Source organism: Hipposideros armiger, unplaced genomic scaffold (assembly GCF_001890085.2).
Source record: "Hipposideros armiger isolate ML-2016 unplaced genomic scaffold, ASM189008v1 scaffold_75, whole genome shotgun sequence".
Lineage (NCBI taxonomy): Eukaryota > Metazoa > Chordata > Mammalia > Chiroptera > Hipposideridae > Hipposideros > Hipposideros armiger.
The window spans coordinates 1,650,556-1,665,397 of record NW_017731425.1 but is presented as its reverse complement, the minus strand read 5'-3'; the positions used below and the strand labels follow the sequence as shown (position 1 = coordinate 1,665,397).

At 55.1% G+C, this 14,842-nt stretch overlaps 2 protein-coding genes across 9 annotated transcripts in view; both read right to left on the bottom strand.

The window, feature by feature from the left end:
- Positions 1–1,802, bottom strand: part of CASTOR1 (cytosolic arginine sensor for mTORC1 subunit 1) — a 14,054-nt gene extending 12,252 nt beyond the window's left edge. For 3 of the 6 annotated variants that reach the window (XM_019643017.1, XM_019643016.1, XM_019643019.1), the window contains exons 1-2: positions 1,582–1,802; positions 913–983 (exon numbers count right to left, since the gene is read on the bottom strand). In XM_019643017.1, coding sequence (XP_019498562.1) covers positions 913–983; positions 1,582–1,694 — 184 coding nt within the window. In that variant the 5' untranslated portion in view covers positions 1,695–1,802. Of the gene's footprint in view, positions 1–912; positions 984–1,217; positions 1,329–1,528 lie in introns of those variants that run through there. The other 3 variants (XM_019643014.1, XM_019643020.1, XM_019643018.1) reach the window with 3 other exon arrangements.
- A 2,276-nt stretch (positions 1,803–4,078) lies between these two features.
- The window catches only part of TBC1D10A (TBC1 domain family member 10A), a 31,561-nt gene continuing 20,797 nt past the window's right edge, over positions 4,079–14,842 (bottom strand). For 2 of the 3 annotated variants that reach the window (XM_019643188.1, XM_019643189.1), the window contains exons 3-9: positions 12,699–12,806; positions 7,830–7,936; positions 7,022–7,136; positions 6,877–6,942; positions 6,004–6,193; positions 5,536–5,690; positions 4,081–4,935 (exon numbers count right to left, since the gene is read on the bottom strand). In XM_019643188.1, coding sequence (XP_019498733.1) covers positions 4,435–4,935; positions 5,536–5,690; positions 6,004–6,193; positions 6,877–6,942; positions 7,022–7,136; positions 7,830–7,936; positions 12,699–12,806 — 1,242 coding nt within the window. In that variant the 3' untranslated portion in view covers positions 4,081–4,434. Of the gene's footprint in view, positions 4,936–5,535; positions 5,691–6,003; positions 6,194–6,876; positions 6,943–7,021; positions 7,137–7,829; positions 7,937–12,698; positions 12,807–14,842 lie in introns of all 3 variants that reach the window. The other variant, XM_019643187.1, reaches the window with a different exon arrangement.

Genomic DNA, 14,842 nt, shown 5'->3' with positions numbered 1-14,842 from the left:
AATCCCAGGTTCACCATTTACTTGCTGTTGACCTGGTGCAAATGATTTAGTCTCAGTTTCCTCATCTGTAAAATGGGATGACAGTATGTATGTACCTCATTGCAGTGTTCTGTGGGTTAACAGAAGCTTTATACCACGTGACACCACGAGGGGGCGCCAGCAGAATGGGTTGGCTGGGGGATGCCCTTGCCCCTTAACTAACCCAAACTTTGCTGCAGTACAAACAGGGAAACTAAGGCCAGAATCAGTGCAGTGGGTGATGGACCAAGTCCCAGTTGGCTGGCCTGAGACTCCAGGCCTGTGAGGATGGGTCAGGCTGGAAGGAGTAGGAGCCAGATGTCAGCTCCAGGGGCCAGGGAGGGACCAGGTTGGCATCCATGGCAGGGGCCTGGGCTAGGGTGGCAGCTAATTGCTCAAACAGCCCCCTCAGGACCCTTTCCCAGGCTGGCTGCCTGCTCCTGCATTCCTTCCCCAACCCTAAGACTCCTGGAGCTCCCAGACCAGCCCCGGAGGGAATGACCAGTACCAGGGAGGAAAGTCCAAGGGGAAATAATGGCCAGGGGGATATAACAGCCACAGGAAGCCCTGATTCTTGCCAACAGGCATAACTGAGGGCCTACTGCTTGTCTGGGGCTGCTAAGTGGCCCTCACACACAGCCCATTTATAAAGCCCTCATGGGACCCTACTAAATCAGAACCATAACTATACCCATTTTGCATAAGAGGAAACAAACAGCTCAAGAGAGGGGAAGTGACTTGCTCAAGGGCACACAGCCAGTGAGTAGTGGAGTTGAATAAGAACCCAGATCCGTCTGCCTTCAAGGCCTCAGCTCCTGGGACACTGGACCCCAGCATCTGGTGAGAATCCCACAAAGAGGGGAGCGAGACATCCCTCCCCAGCCCAGCCCCCACCTTTGAAGCCCTCCTCGTCCACCATGAGCGTGTAATCCTCGGGAGTCTCCGTCAAGCTGAAGAACTTGCACCTGGTTGGGGGTGGGGGGATTTTCAGTCTGGGTTGGGGGGAGGGGGCAGGTAGACTTCGCTCCATCCGCCCCTAAAGACCCCCCGTCGGGCTTCTCCCAGCCCCCTCAAGCCTCAATTTTCTCCCAATGGCTGTGGGCTGTGGACCCCAACTACTGAATAGCGAATTGTTTTCAACCTTCTGACCTTCGCAGGAGCCCCCCGCCCCTCCATTCCAAGAGGGAAGAGAGGCTCACCCGCGGCGATAGCCCCGGGGCATCGGACCTTGGGGCCCCTAGACCGGCCCCCTCTGACCCGATGGGAGGCGTCTGGAAGAAACTCTTCGCAGTCGCCAGGAAGGAATGCTCCCATCTGACACCACTCGAAATTAAGCATTGCACACCCCAGGCTGTTTGCGCCTTAACTGGCCCCGGATAGGCGGCGGTCCCACGGAGTGTAAGCGCAGGCCGGATGGCGGCCACGGGGGTGGGGTGGAAGGGCCCTCCCCGCCCGCTCCCGGTCGCCCCAGCTCGCCTCGTGGCGACTCTGTAATTTCCCGACCCCGTACCGGAGCGACAGTGGAGCCCACCCCAATCTGTGCCCCGGAACCCGGGCGCGCACCGGCTTCGGCGGGGCAGGAATAGCAGCTTGATAAGCGGGTGCGTGTAGAGCCAGAGACCGGGGCGGGCGAGGCTCAGCACCCGCACCCGGTGCTCTAGGATGTGCAGCTCCATCGCGGTCCGCGCGGACCGGACCCCGCCGCCAACCAGACCCAGGCCGCGCCGGGGGCGGGGCAGGCGGGGGCGGTGCCGGAGGCTTAAAGGAGCCGCGGCGCGGCAGTGTCCACGCTCCCGGCTACGTCCCGAACCCGCCCAGCCCCACGCCGCGTCCTGCTCTCTGACGGCCACGCCCTGAGGGACTCGCGCCCTATCCGGGGTGGCCACGCCTCCTTCTAAAGCCAGAGCCTCACCCAACTCCTCTAGTCCACCGAGCCCCGCCCAGGATGACTCCGCCCCTTTAACATTGGCTTCGGGAATCACCAGGGGACCTCACCCCCGTCGAGTCCTTCAGACCCCGGTGATGCTGCGCCCTCCCTCGGGGCTCCTCCCTCCGGGCTCCTCCCGTTCTGCCCTTCGAGCCTCTGATGGGAAGCCTGCGTGAAACATGGGATCCTTTATGTACTTTGGGTCCCCATGTGTGTCTTATGATTGAGGTCGTTGAGGCTTGGAAGGGCCGTGAGGTGAACCGGGACTCAGCTGGGACCAGAGTGTTGCCCCCAAACTCCTGGAGCATGGAGGGGTAGGGGTCCGCTCTGCAGCCCGATGACCCTATGATTCTCTTCCAACAAAGTATCCTGGTGCCTTTTTCCCTACTTCCTTTCATGGAAGAAGGCTCCCCACTAGGGTCACAGAGATAGAAAGGGCCCCATCCACCTCTGTCTGAGCAACATACTGTTGGGTAGGGCTCTGAAGGTGGTCAGGCCTAAGGCGGCCCCTCAAAACACAGTGCTTGGGCCAGGAATGCTCAAGGCTCAGACTTCAGGGTACTCAGATCTCAGATCTGAGACTTGAGCCCTGCTGAGGCCTCCCAAAGCCTGCAGCCATTAGTAGAACCCAGTTGGCCTGAGCACATCTAAACTTGCTTCAAGCCCAAGAAGGCCCCCAGCACTGGCAGATGCCCCAGATCTGAGGCTTGTGAGGACCAACTTGGGCTCGTTTCAACGTGCGGACTGGGTACTGCTCAGGCCTCCTCAGGTCTAAGAAGACCCCAAGGCTGAGCAGGCATCCGCACACCTAGGTTGCTGGCGTAGCAAGACTGAGCATGCTCTGGGGGACACTTGTCTGGGCAATGCATCCTCAGGCTTCAAATCTGAGGCTTTGAACCAAGCAGGTTAAAGCAGGCCTGCACAGGCCTCCTGCCTGCTTATGAGCCTCCACTGTAGGTAGATGGAAACAGGGCAGTGCCTTCCCCCACTGGACACTCTGGCTCCGTGGGTTCATGTGGAATACTGTGCAGTTGCCACATCCTGGCCTGTCCCCTGGAGGGTCAGTGGGAGGGGACTGTTCTCAGAGACTGAGCCCCTCAATTATCGATGGTACAGATGGGGTGGGAAACCACAGGAGGGAGGGTTGGGAGGCAGAAAGTGGATGGCCTAGATAGGCTTATGTGAACTTTGACCTCCTCAGGCCTCAGTATCCCCAGCTGTACCAGGACAAGTTGTCCCAGGCTGAAGCCCTGGGATGCCTGAAAATTCCTAGGGAGGCTCTACTTCTCTCTCTCCTGTCCCCTCCCCCCACGGCACAGCCCAACTTGGTGGCCTGCCAGGAACAGCCGCTATTGTTTGACTGGAAAAGCTGCTTCCTCAGCAGAAGGTGGGGGGGCCTCTCCCAGGGACACTCTGTCCGTACCCTCGCCAGTCATCAGGTTGTGACCATAGCGCCTGCCTGGACCCTCAGTGACAGTTCACTTGGCACCCTAGTCAGGAGAGAGAGCTGAGGGGCTCTGGATGCAAATTTGGACCAGCTTCACCTTTCCCACTCAGCTCCTGTTTCTTCATCTGTCAAATGGGGATAAGAACAGAGCGTACCCGATCAGCTGGTGACACAAGCAGTCCAGTGTGGCACAAGTGCTCAGTAAATGACAGGCGGCCTTCTATCAAAGTCCCAGACTTCTCCCCTCACCCCTCTCCTCCAATGGAGGCCTGGGCTGAACATGTGAAGGCATTCATGGTCTCCCACCTCTGGCATTAGTACCCGACCCAAAATGAACACACTGAACCTTACTGGGGTCTGAAGAGGCATACAGGCCAGGCCGTGAAGCGGAAGGCCCTTCAGTAGACCTTCCCCGTAGTGATGAGTAGGGATCATCACTGGGCTCCAAGCCCTGGTGACCCTCACCCACGGCAGATGGTGGACATGGGGCAGAGGGATGGGGTGAGGGAAAACGGGGACCAGGAACAGGGGCTGGCCCTGGACTTGACATCCCTCCAGGCAAAGATACTTCTCAGAGAGGCTCTGGTGCTGGGCTGGGGCCAGGATGGGGGCTCTGTAGGGCGTGGAGAAGAAATGCCAAGCACCAGGGGTGGTACCCCCTTCCCAGTCCCTAGCTGTACACCAGATCTCTACACAAGCCTGTTTATTTCTGTACAAAACCATGTTTCTATTTACACAAAGAGCACCCCACCCTTTACCGCCCCGCCTTCCCTCATGTCAGCGCCCTAGCCCTGGGAGCATCCTCCCAGGAGGAGCAGCCTGAGTGAGGCCCTCACTTCTGCCTGCCCAGCTGGGCCAGCCCGAGCTCCATTCTGGAGAAAATAAATAAGGAGGCTCAGGCAGAGTTTGTGCTGGGTCCGCCAGACTCTACGCCCAATGGCCAGGCAGCCGAGCCCTCAGAGGGTAGGCAGGCCCTGGAGTGTCAGTCTGTGAACCATGTAGGTGTGTGGAGACCCCGCCCTGGAGGCCTGAGCTGCCGGTGTTACAAGTAGGTGTCCTCACTCTCCTGGGACGTCAGGCTCTCCTGGGAGTGGTGGTGGGCTGAATGCTGGGAAGCTGAGTCCTGAGGAGCTGAATCTTGGGGGGCTGGGTCCTGGTGGACTGGGTCCTTCGGGAGCACATCCTGTGGGGTACATGCATCTCCCACAGTGGGCACCACCGTGGCTTGACTTGGGGTCAGGGTCTTGTCCAGCTGCCCACTCGCCTTCGCCTGCTTCTGCTGCTCCTTCTGCTCCTTCTGGGTCTGCTTGGGTGGCTTGGGCTTGCCTTTGGAGCCAGGGAGGGGGGCATCTGGGGGCAGGCGGATGGACGGTGAGGGTTGCAGGGTGGGCCGGGGGCCTGGCTCTGCCTCCAGGATGGCCTTGGCGCCGTGCAGCCTAGGCGGGGAGCGGCACTGCAGCTCACCCCGGGTCTCCTGCCAGCGCCGCAGCTGGATGAGGTGCTCACGCTCAATCTGGCGCTCTGTCACTGGCAACTCGATCACCTGTGGGGGCGATGACAGACAGGTGGGCATGAGGAAGAAGCTCCCGCTCTACCTCCCAGCCTGGGCCCCTGCTCTGCCTCAGGGTCCCCCAGTCCTTGTTACTAAAGGTTGACCCTAGGAAGAATGAAGGTCTGGTCCCTGAGGTGGTCACAAGTCCCAGAGCCGAGTACCAGGTGAGCCAGGCCCTTGAGACCCACTGCCTCAGAGGAGGAAGCTGCCCACAACTCATGACTCCACTTGCTTAACTATGTGTTCCCTAATTACAGCCCCTGGGAGACAAAACTCCACAAAAGAAATAAAAAAGGGAAAATAAAACCAAGGCCATGGATGTGGTACCAGGGAGGAAGAGGGGGTGACTGGTTGCAGCTCCTCATTCCCAAGTGGTTCAGAACAGGGAAGGCCCCACAAACCTGGGCCTCTCTGTGCCCCCTCTTCTCATTCATAGAAGGACGAGGCCTACCCATACTATCCTGGGCTGCTGAGCACTGGGCCTGGCACCAGCGACTCACCCTCAAGGCCAGAGGGTTACCAGGCTCCCCTCCAAAGGGCTCCCATGTCTCCCCCTCCCTCCGGGTGGTGAGGGGAAGGTGTGGGCCGCACCTCCTGGACCAGGAAAGCCTCCTGCATGATCTTGGGGCTGAGGCTCCGCAGCCGCTCGATAGTCTCGTACTGACCCTGGCAGGCCTTGAGCTTCTCCGGGGAGCCCAACGCATGCTTCAGCAGCACCAGCCCTACCCGGAAGATGATCTTGACTCCTGCAAGGGGGGAAGAGGGGGAAGAAGTACAAGGGAAACTTTAGGGAGTTCCTCTAGAGCAGCGGTTCTCAACCTTTCACAGGGGTCGCCTAAGACCATCGGAAAACACAGATTTTCGATGGTCTTAGGAACCGAGACACGGCTCCTCTATCAGTCTCCAGGCCTACATGCAGATACGCCCACATACGAGTACCCGGCGACCCCTGTGAAAGGGTCGTTTGACCCCCAAAGGGGTCGCGGCCCACAGGTTGAGAACCGCTGCTCTAGAGACTGGGCTTGGGGCAGGGGTGCTCCCCTGAGCTCAGCCCGGCACCTTCACAGAAGAACATGTCCCAGACACGCAGCACGGAGCCCCAGGGCAGGGTGCGGGCGAAGGCACACATGAACCACTCTGTCATGTAGAGCAGCGGGTCGATCTTCTGCCGGCTGAGGTGCTTGTGGGCCACGGGTGACACCTTCTGCAGCAGCGAGAAAAGGATCTCCCCATCCAGCTGGATCGCCTCCTGCGGGGACAGTGAGGCCATGACCATGGGTTCATGGCAGCCAGGATGGGGACTATGCCCTGGCCCCCAGCACCAGGCAGGCAGCCAGCCTTGTGCTGGGTACTGGGATACAATGATGAGCAAACAGACAGCCTGTCCTCCTCATGAGCATGTAGTGAAAAGGGGCGTACAGACATGAGTCACAGGAGCAAAAAGGCTGGGGAGGGGAGGTAGGAGATGGGGGGAGGACTAAGTGCCCAGAACATGGCAGGAACAGCAACAGGAACACTGGGTGAGCACGTGCCGGAGATTCCGCCGGTCAGGGTGAAAGAAAGCTCCCTGAGGGCGGAAAGATGAGGGAAAGGAGGACTTCTCAGAGGAAGGAAGGGAAGGAAAGGCGCAGAGGTTTAAGCCTATGCTAAGACTGAGGCAGGAAGGAACTGGGTGCACTGGAGGAACTGTGATCCTGCCGAGAGGCCAGATGGCTGGAGGCTGAGATGGAGGCAAGTGTGGAACTGATGACGCTCGAGCCTGGGAAACCTGACCCTGGCAGGCCTGGGACTTCAGCCTGAAAGCAACAGAAGGCTGGGAAGGTTTCAAGTGAGGGCAGGAGTGCCTGTGGAGAGAAGGGCCTGGAGAGGCCACAAACAGTGTACAGCCTGGGGTAGGTTCCAGGCCAGGTCCGGGGCCCAACAAGCACTTACCAGTTTCTCACTGTAGTAGCCGGGCAGGTACTTCTCACAGATCTGCACCAGGCACCAAAAGGCTTGCTGTGGGCGAGAGAGACGTAAGGTCCTGCTGCTGGGTGTTCCTTGCCCACCCCCTTGCCCGTCCAGGGCCTGGTGGTACCTCAGCGGGCATGTGCATGAGCAGTACAGCAGCAATGGGTGCCTGGGCCTGGCAGTAGCCCTCCTCAGGTCGGTACAGCGTGTAGGCCTTCAGCACACGGAACAGGTCCTGCTGGCTGTGGAGAGGCCAAACACGGCAGGGATGACAGGTGTGAGTCTGTCACCCACTTCCCTCACCTGTGCCCCATTAGACCAGACCTATCTCAGAATTTGTACTTCTCTGGAGAGGGAACATGGCCAGACTGTGGTCACCAAGGGGTCTGTCTCCCAGTGCAGCACACAGATTCTCACATGACCAGAGGATGGAGGCAGGTGAGAGCAGAACCCCCATTTGACAGGTGAGAGCAGAACCTCAAAGAGAAAGCAGGGGGCAAGACCAGGGCAGGATACCAGGTACAGGGAGGGTAAGGATGTGTTGGGGGCTGGAAGCATGGGCCCCTCCCCCAGAAGCCACAGTCCCGGGTATCTGTCTTGGTTTCCTGGCCCACCACATCTCTCCCTTCCTACATATCTTCTGCTCACCTAACTATCTAACCCTCTTTCTCCCCACCAAAACCTGTTTCCAGAAGAGGGCCAGGCTGGGCAAGCTCTAATACTCTGGGGAGTAAATGATGCAAGTTGCCTCAGAGGTAAGAAGACACACTAAGAGGACCCATCAGACTCAAACGAAAGAAGGGAAATTCTAAAAGTGGAGTTTGGGGCCCACAGCTTCTGGGCCCCTAGGTGCCCCCAAACTCATTTTACCTCCTCTCACTCCTGAGGGACAGGGCCTCAAGCCACCACCAGACCACCACACCCAGCCTGCTCACCCGTGGCCCCCTCGGGACACAAACATCTCGTGGAAAGGGAACTGTCGGTGCAGGTCACGCTCAATCACATCCAGCCATTTGGAGTCCCCAGGGGACATGTCCAGCTCCTGGAAGCAAGGTCAAGGGCATATATTAGGAATGAGGGATGGCTAGGAAGATACAACTGTCCCAGGTATTGGAGTTGTCCCCCATCAGGGCAATGCCCACCCAATCCCATTAGGGACTGGGCCTTCCTTTGGACAGGTCAGGAAACCTAAGTAAGGAAGCCCGGGCAGGGGCAAAAAGGCAAGGGCAGGGAAGGGCCCTGGAAACCCTGAGGGGTGATCCTGGCTCCAGGAAGACCCGTGTGGGTAAAGAATGTCCACCATAGCTGTAGCTGCAAGTAACTTCTAAGTATTTCATTCAGGACTCAAACACCTTATATCAATCACATCCTTAGGATGGAAGACTACCGTCAAAACAATAGCTACCACCTGTTAGTCCTACTCTGAGCCACCTGTGGGTCTTACTGACTCTTCTCAGTCCCAAAAGACAGGTCCTATCATTACACTGTTCACAGATGAGAGTCAGAGAAAAGTCATTTGCCCAAGGCCTCCTGATTAGAAATTTGGTGGAGTTGGGCCGGAAAGCAAGGTTGACTCAGAGCCGTCGATCCCAACTCCTCTGCTATAATATCTGCCTCCCTGTGCAAGTGGAGCTGCCTACTCAGGAAGTGTGTGTGTGTGTGTGTGTGTGTGTGTGCGCGTGTGTGTGTGTGTGTGATCTACACACAGTGCTGTCTTGAAGGACATAACATTTGTCAAACCATTAACCTCAGAACCATCTCTGGGTACTGAGGTTTCAACAAAGTTTAACTCTTCTTTGAACTTCTGTGAACATTTTAAGCATGAGTACCATTTATAAAAACAAAGTACAGTTGACCTTTGCACAGCACAGGTTTGAACTGCATGGGTCCACTTATATGTGAATTTTTAAAAATTTACTGTTAAATTATAATTGATATACAATATTATATTCATTTCAGGTATACAACATAGTGATTAGACATTTATATACCCCATGAAGTGATCACCCCAATAAGTCTAGTACCCATCAGATACCATACAGTTATTACAATATTATTGACTATATTCCCTATGCTGTACTTTACATCCCATGACTATTCCAATTTGTACTTTTTAATCCTTCCACCTTTTTTCACCCATCCCCCAACCACTCCCATTTGGCAACCATCAATTTGTTCTCTTTATCTGTGAGTTTGTTGTTTCATTTTGTTTATTCATTTGTTTTGTTTTTTTTAGATTCCACATACAAGTGAAATCATATGGTATTTGTCTTTCTTTGTCCCACTTATTTCACTTAACACAATACTCTCTAGGTCCATCCATATTGTCACAAATGGCAAGATTTCACTCTTTTTATGGCTGAGTAATATTCCATTGTATGTATGTACCACAACCTCTATTCTTTTGTCTATCGATGGATACCTACGTTGCTTCCAAATATTGGCTATTGTAAATAATGCTTCCAAATATTTGCTATTGTAAATATAGGGGTGCATATATCTTTTCAAATCAGTGTTTTCAGTATACACAGATTATTATTTTGTTTTAAAGAGCACTTTTTTGGGGGGGAGAATTGGGGGAGGAAACAGCATCGGGGAATCAGGGAAGGGGAACAGACAAGTTGCTGTCCTTTTGTTCTTCAGTCTAGTTGTGGAGGACGTTGCTTCACTGGCCCATGTTGGTATTATTGCACTCTTCCCAGGTGAGGCAGTCAGTCGCCGGCCATTGGACAGCTGCTCACAGAGGCTCACGGCGGCTCTTGGCAGCTCACGCTGGCTGCCAGCCACTCACAGTAGCTTACGGCAGCCCACTACAGCCCCACTGCAGCCTACACTGTCACTGGCAACTCACGACAGCCCAGCTCCAGGTTGAACCATTGTTCACCATCTTAGCTGTAGAGGGAGCAGCGTCACTGGTCCATGTGGGATCCGAACCGGCGGCCCTGCTGCTAAGAGCTCGTGCTCCCAAGCCAACTCTTAACCAATGAGCCATTCGGCCGGCCCTATTCATAGATTTTTTTAAATCCTCATATAAGTGGGCACACACAGTTCAAGTCTATGTTGTTTAAGGGTCAACTGTATTTTTGATCCAAGGTTAGGAATCCGTGTAGGCAGAAGACTGACTTAAGTTATATGCAGATTTTTAACTGCATCGGGGGGTCGACACCCCTAAGCTCTGGGTTGTTCAAGGGTCAACTGTACTACACAAAGAAAAATCATTTCTTGGTCATCCGAAATGTTTAATATCTCGATCTGCATGTTGGTTACATGGATGTATATTATTTTCAAAACTCACTGAACTGCACACTTAAGATCTGTGCATTTTACTCTGTGTAAATTCATACCTCAACTTTAAAAGAAGAAAGAAAAAAAATCAATCAAAGGAAACCCAGAGCAGGGAAGCAGACTAAGTACACGTTGCCTGCAGGACGAGGGTAGTATCAGGGGAGGCCCCAGGAGGAAGGCTGGGTCCTCGGCAAACACACCAAGTGGGCATAGGCCCAGGCCCAGGCCCTGACCAGCAGGTGGCTTCATACAAGCCCCTTTATCTCAGCGGGGGTGTTCCAGCACTAAACTAAAGAACATGAGTACCAGGTAACTTGACATGTGAGGATAAGTACTAAGAGAAATAGCTGATGGAGTGGTCAAGGCTGGAAAGAGGTCGGGGAAGAAGGGGGGTTGTGGGGGGTGGGAGCTTCCAGACAGGGCCCTTGAGCAGGCACACAGCTGAAGAAGCGGGTGCTCAACCTCTACAGCCCCACGTGCCCTCAAGATTGGGGCCTGTGTGTGTTCTATGCACCGCCAAGTCAGGCCCAGGCCTGGGTACTATCTGAGTACAATGCAGGTTTGCTTTTGTCGGAAAAGGGAGGAGGGTCCCACAAATTCTCCTCAGGGTTCTTATGAGGTGGGACCTCAGGACCCAAAAAGTCAGTTCCTAGGATGTGCTTGCCTAGTACCTCAGCAGCCCAAGATACTCAACAATGCATGAGTAGGTGAAAACAGAAATGATGTAGCTGGAAAGCCTGTGGGGAGAAGGGACATTGGAAGTGAAAGGCAGGTCTAGGCCGCTGCAGATGCTGCTGCTCCCCAAGCCTCTGTGAGAGCCTGAAGGCACAGCATGAGGTGAAGCCAGAGAAGAAAAGGATGGAAGGTCCTGCCCTGCCCTGCCCAAGGAAAGAGGAAGAAATGGCAAGTGTCGGAGAAAACAGAGCCACCAGGGACAGCAGAGCCTGCCCTGACAGCTGAGGTTGGGGTTGCCCACCTGGGTCTGCACGGACAGGAACCAGTACGTGATCCCACCAGCAGCCCCTTCACTGTACCTCTGCTTTGGGCTTATGTGCCCACAGCAGCCAGAAAGAGCTTATCTCTGTCTGTTTCCTCTACTACGTCACTCACAGGCAAAGTCCTTCCAGCTGTGCTGACAAACCACTGTTCCAGCCCCCAGGACTGCCTCAGGGACCTACCACTCGGCTTCATGGCATCTTGAAGGCCTTTCTTGGCAAATCTACCCTCTTCCACAAGCAACCTTCAAGATCTCATAGGGGTGGCCCATTCCTATCCAGATGCACCACTCCTCAACACACACATAATGCACATACAGCTCCATGCTCTGCTGCTTATACAGGATGCACTCACACCTGCTAATAGAAGGCTGGCCAGGCTGCCCATGCTCTCAGCTCTCATGCTGTGCTCTGGCAGCCGGAGGTAAGCTATGGACTTGGGTGGGGTTCTCACCCCTGAGCCTGCCCCTTCCCCCAAAATGCGGCCCCCCGAAATAGAAGAGATGTAGCCAGTGGGAGGAAGACTCGAATTGAGAGGCCGCTTGAGTGGGGCCTGGTATTGGTGTCCAGTGCAATCGCCTTAATTCAGAGCTGCTCCCAGCCAGATACTCCACCAGCCTCCATGACCTCCAACTCCAAGTGCTACCAGCAAACAGCTCTCACCCTCTCCAGGTCAACAGCAGAAACTTTAGGCTGCCCTGCCTCGCCCACCCTTCTCTGGGGACGGGTTTGATGGGACAGAAGTGTTCACTGAAGATGAAATACATCAACAAAGAGCTGGTGGCTCGCAGCTCTCTCACTGTCTTCCTGTCACCAGTCCCAAGGGCCTGGGAGAAACCCTAATTTCTGGGGCCAGGCCTAGCAGGTAAGCAAGGGCAACCCCAGGGGAGCCAGCTGCCTCCTACAGTTCCCTAATGGAGCAGGCTAGAGGAGCTGCCCAGCCCAGGTGGGCACCAAGAAGCCCCATGAATGGAGGAGTATTTTTATCCTGGCAGCCATGGGGCAGGGGACAGCAGGTAGAGTTGAGGAGGGAAAGGCATGGGTGCAGAGGGCACCCTCTCTGGCCACTAACTGGCTTCTGACACCTAAGGATGTTAGTTTGTCTCTGCCACTCCTAGGGCTGACAACCCACAAGCAACGCATGTGAACCACATCTGGCCAGACTTGGATGAGGCAGGAGAAAGATTAGAGGATGGGAAGCCAGGAAGTATGGAGGGCTCTGTGGCTCTACTGGGCAGGCCTCCAAAGGCCCTGAGCACAGGGCTCAAGGCAGTCTGGGAAGTGGCCTGAGTGTCCCCTCATAGTGAACAAGAGCTGGGAGGTGGCCCACTGAGCCTAAGAAAGCAGCCTTGAGTGGTTGTCAAGACAAAGAGCTGGAATGGGCAGTGGGGTACTTCACCTGATGGGTGGCTCCATCCATTGCTCATACTGCTGAGGTCCAGCTGAGCATATAGAGGATCATTGCCATGGGGAGGATGCCAAGAGATGTGGAAGGAAGGACAGGGTGAAGGAAGGGCAACTCACCTCAAACTTTCCAGGGTTCTGCTGTAGCTTCACCTTGCCTCCTGACAGGTACTGCCAAGCACGGCCACGCAGAGAAGGTGGGATGCCCTTCTGGCACCGCAGACGGATCTGCAAGTCAAAAGGGAGGCTGTGCCATGCATCCCCCTGGGCGACTCCCCCAGAGGATGCATGCCAGCCCAGCCCCTCTGCTAATGCTGGGTAGGCTATCAGTGAGCACATTAGCAAGAGCAGAAAGGGGTTTTGAGAAAAGAGGACTTCCCTACTGTTGCTACAATGCAGATCCTATGATTGGAGCGTGTGTGACTGCAATTAAATATGCTGCCACCAGGTGATGGCAGAGTCCCCACATCCCTTGGTCCAGTGACAACACAGGTATTCCTGAGGTCTACCACAGAATTCTGAATCCCTAACACCACTTTCTGAATCAAAATGGAACCATACAGGTTGGAGGAGCCTCATGAGATGTCACAAGGAAGGGATCTGCACAGTGCGGGGCACAGCTACAGCCACAGAGAGGGTAGCTCATGAGATGACCAAGAGTGTGGATGGGGCACTTTCATAGGGGTGTTTGTTTAAGCAGCCATGTAGCAGGACGGAGCCAGCCTAGAGAAGGGAGATCTCGCTTGGCACAACTCAGAAGACGGGGGCTGATCAGAATGGCTCCCTCTTTGTTTTGGTCAAGAATCCCCTCTTCTGCTCTCCCTGATCCTGAACTCCCACGATCATCAGCCTGAAGCACAGGCAGCTGGCCTGGGTGCTAAAATGGCACAGGTCTTCCCCACCACTCAAAGGCTGGGAGAGGTGAGGAAGGAAGTGTTTTGGGAGTAGCTCATGACCCAGAGCTAGTGTTCAATTCATATGCTAGCTATTTTTATGAGAAAAAGACTTCCACTGCCAAAACCCTGTCTGAAAAACTACCACGTCTCTTACAAATGGGAAAACTGAGGCAAAGAGTGAGAAAATATTAAAGTCACAACATCAGAGGTGACCACACTGTAGAGGACCCCACTACCTCCACACAGGCTGGAGGGATCCAGCCCCATGCACTTTCCACTTCACTGGCCTCATGGAGCGTAGGCAGGGAGGCAAACTCCCCGGTGCTGGGGGCTGAATGAGGCTCTGAGGCAGCTGCCCTGATTGTCCTCCATGACTTCAAGGCCAAAGGTCAAGAAAGATGAGAACAAAGGTAGAGAGGCACCACTCCTATAGCATAGGGGTCGGGGGATAGACACTCCCCCCAACCCCTGCACTAAGCAGCTGGGCCTTGGATGAAAGAGATTGGTGCTCAGGGGAGTGGGAAGAGTACCTAGATCTGGGTTTGAATCCAACACTGACCTTGAGCCAATCACTTCTCATTAATAGTAAGATCAGAATGATAATACCTAGGATGCTATTAAAATGGGGGGGGGGGGAACCATGCCTAGCAGAATGTCTTCAACAAACGATGGCTTCCTCTCTACCCCTCCATCCCAGGAGGGTGCCTGACACAGGAGCCCCAGTGCTTTGGGCTATCACCTAACTTCCCCTCACCTGGAAACTCCCTCAAACAGTCCCGTTAAAAACTCTCAAAGGAGAGAACACAGAAGGCCTGGCCTTCCTGATGACCAGTGCAAACAAGAGAAAACTTTCCAAGGGTCAGAGAGAGTCAAGAACCAGGAAGGAGACAGGCCGAAGGCAGTGGGGGGAAAGCAGAGTGGCTGGTCATAGGAGCCAAACTTAAGGTCTGGGGCTGCCAGCAAAGTGGGGAGAGAAAGAGAGCGGAAGGGAACTGCCCCAGACTCTGGGAACAGTTTCCTGCTGCTGTGGGACAAGGGTCTCTACTTAAGGAAGCCACTTGGTTTGGGCAGGTTTTGTTTGACAAAGGGATGCAGTAAGGCCCACAGTCACAGGCCCTTTAGACTCTCCCCAGGGCCAAGCTCAGCAGAGCCAGCCTCCACATCATCACAGCCCCATCATACTCAGTCGGCCTGCCGTAGGGGAGTCCAGGAACACCTTTGGTCCACTAAGGGTCTCAAAGAGGCCCTGCCCTCACTCAGTCCCAGGGCTGGGCAGTGAGATCCAGTTCAGCTAGCCTTTCCCACTCTGGCCTCTGGAATCCTCCTCAGTACAGAGGGGCTAAAGAAAGCAAGCCCCACCTGCCTGCT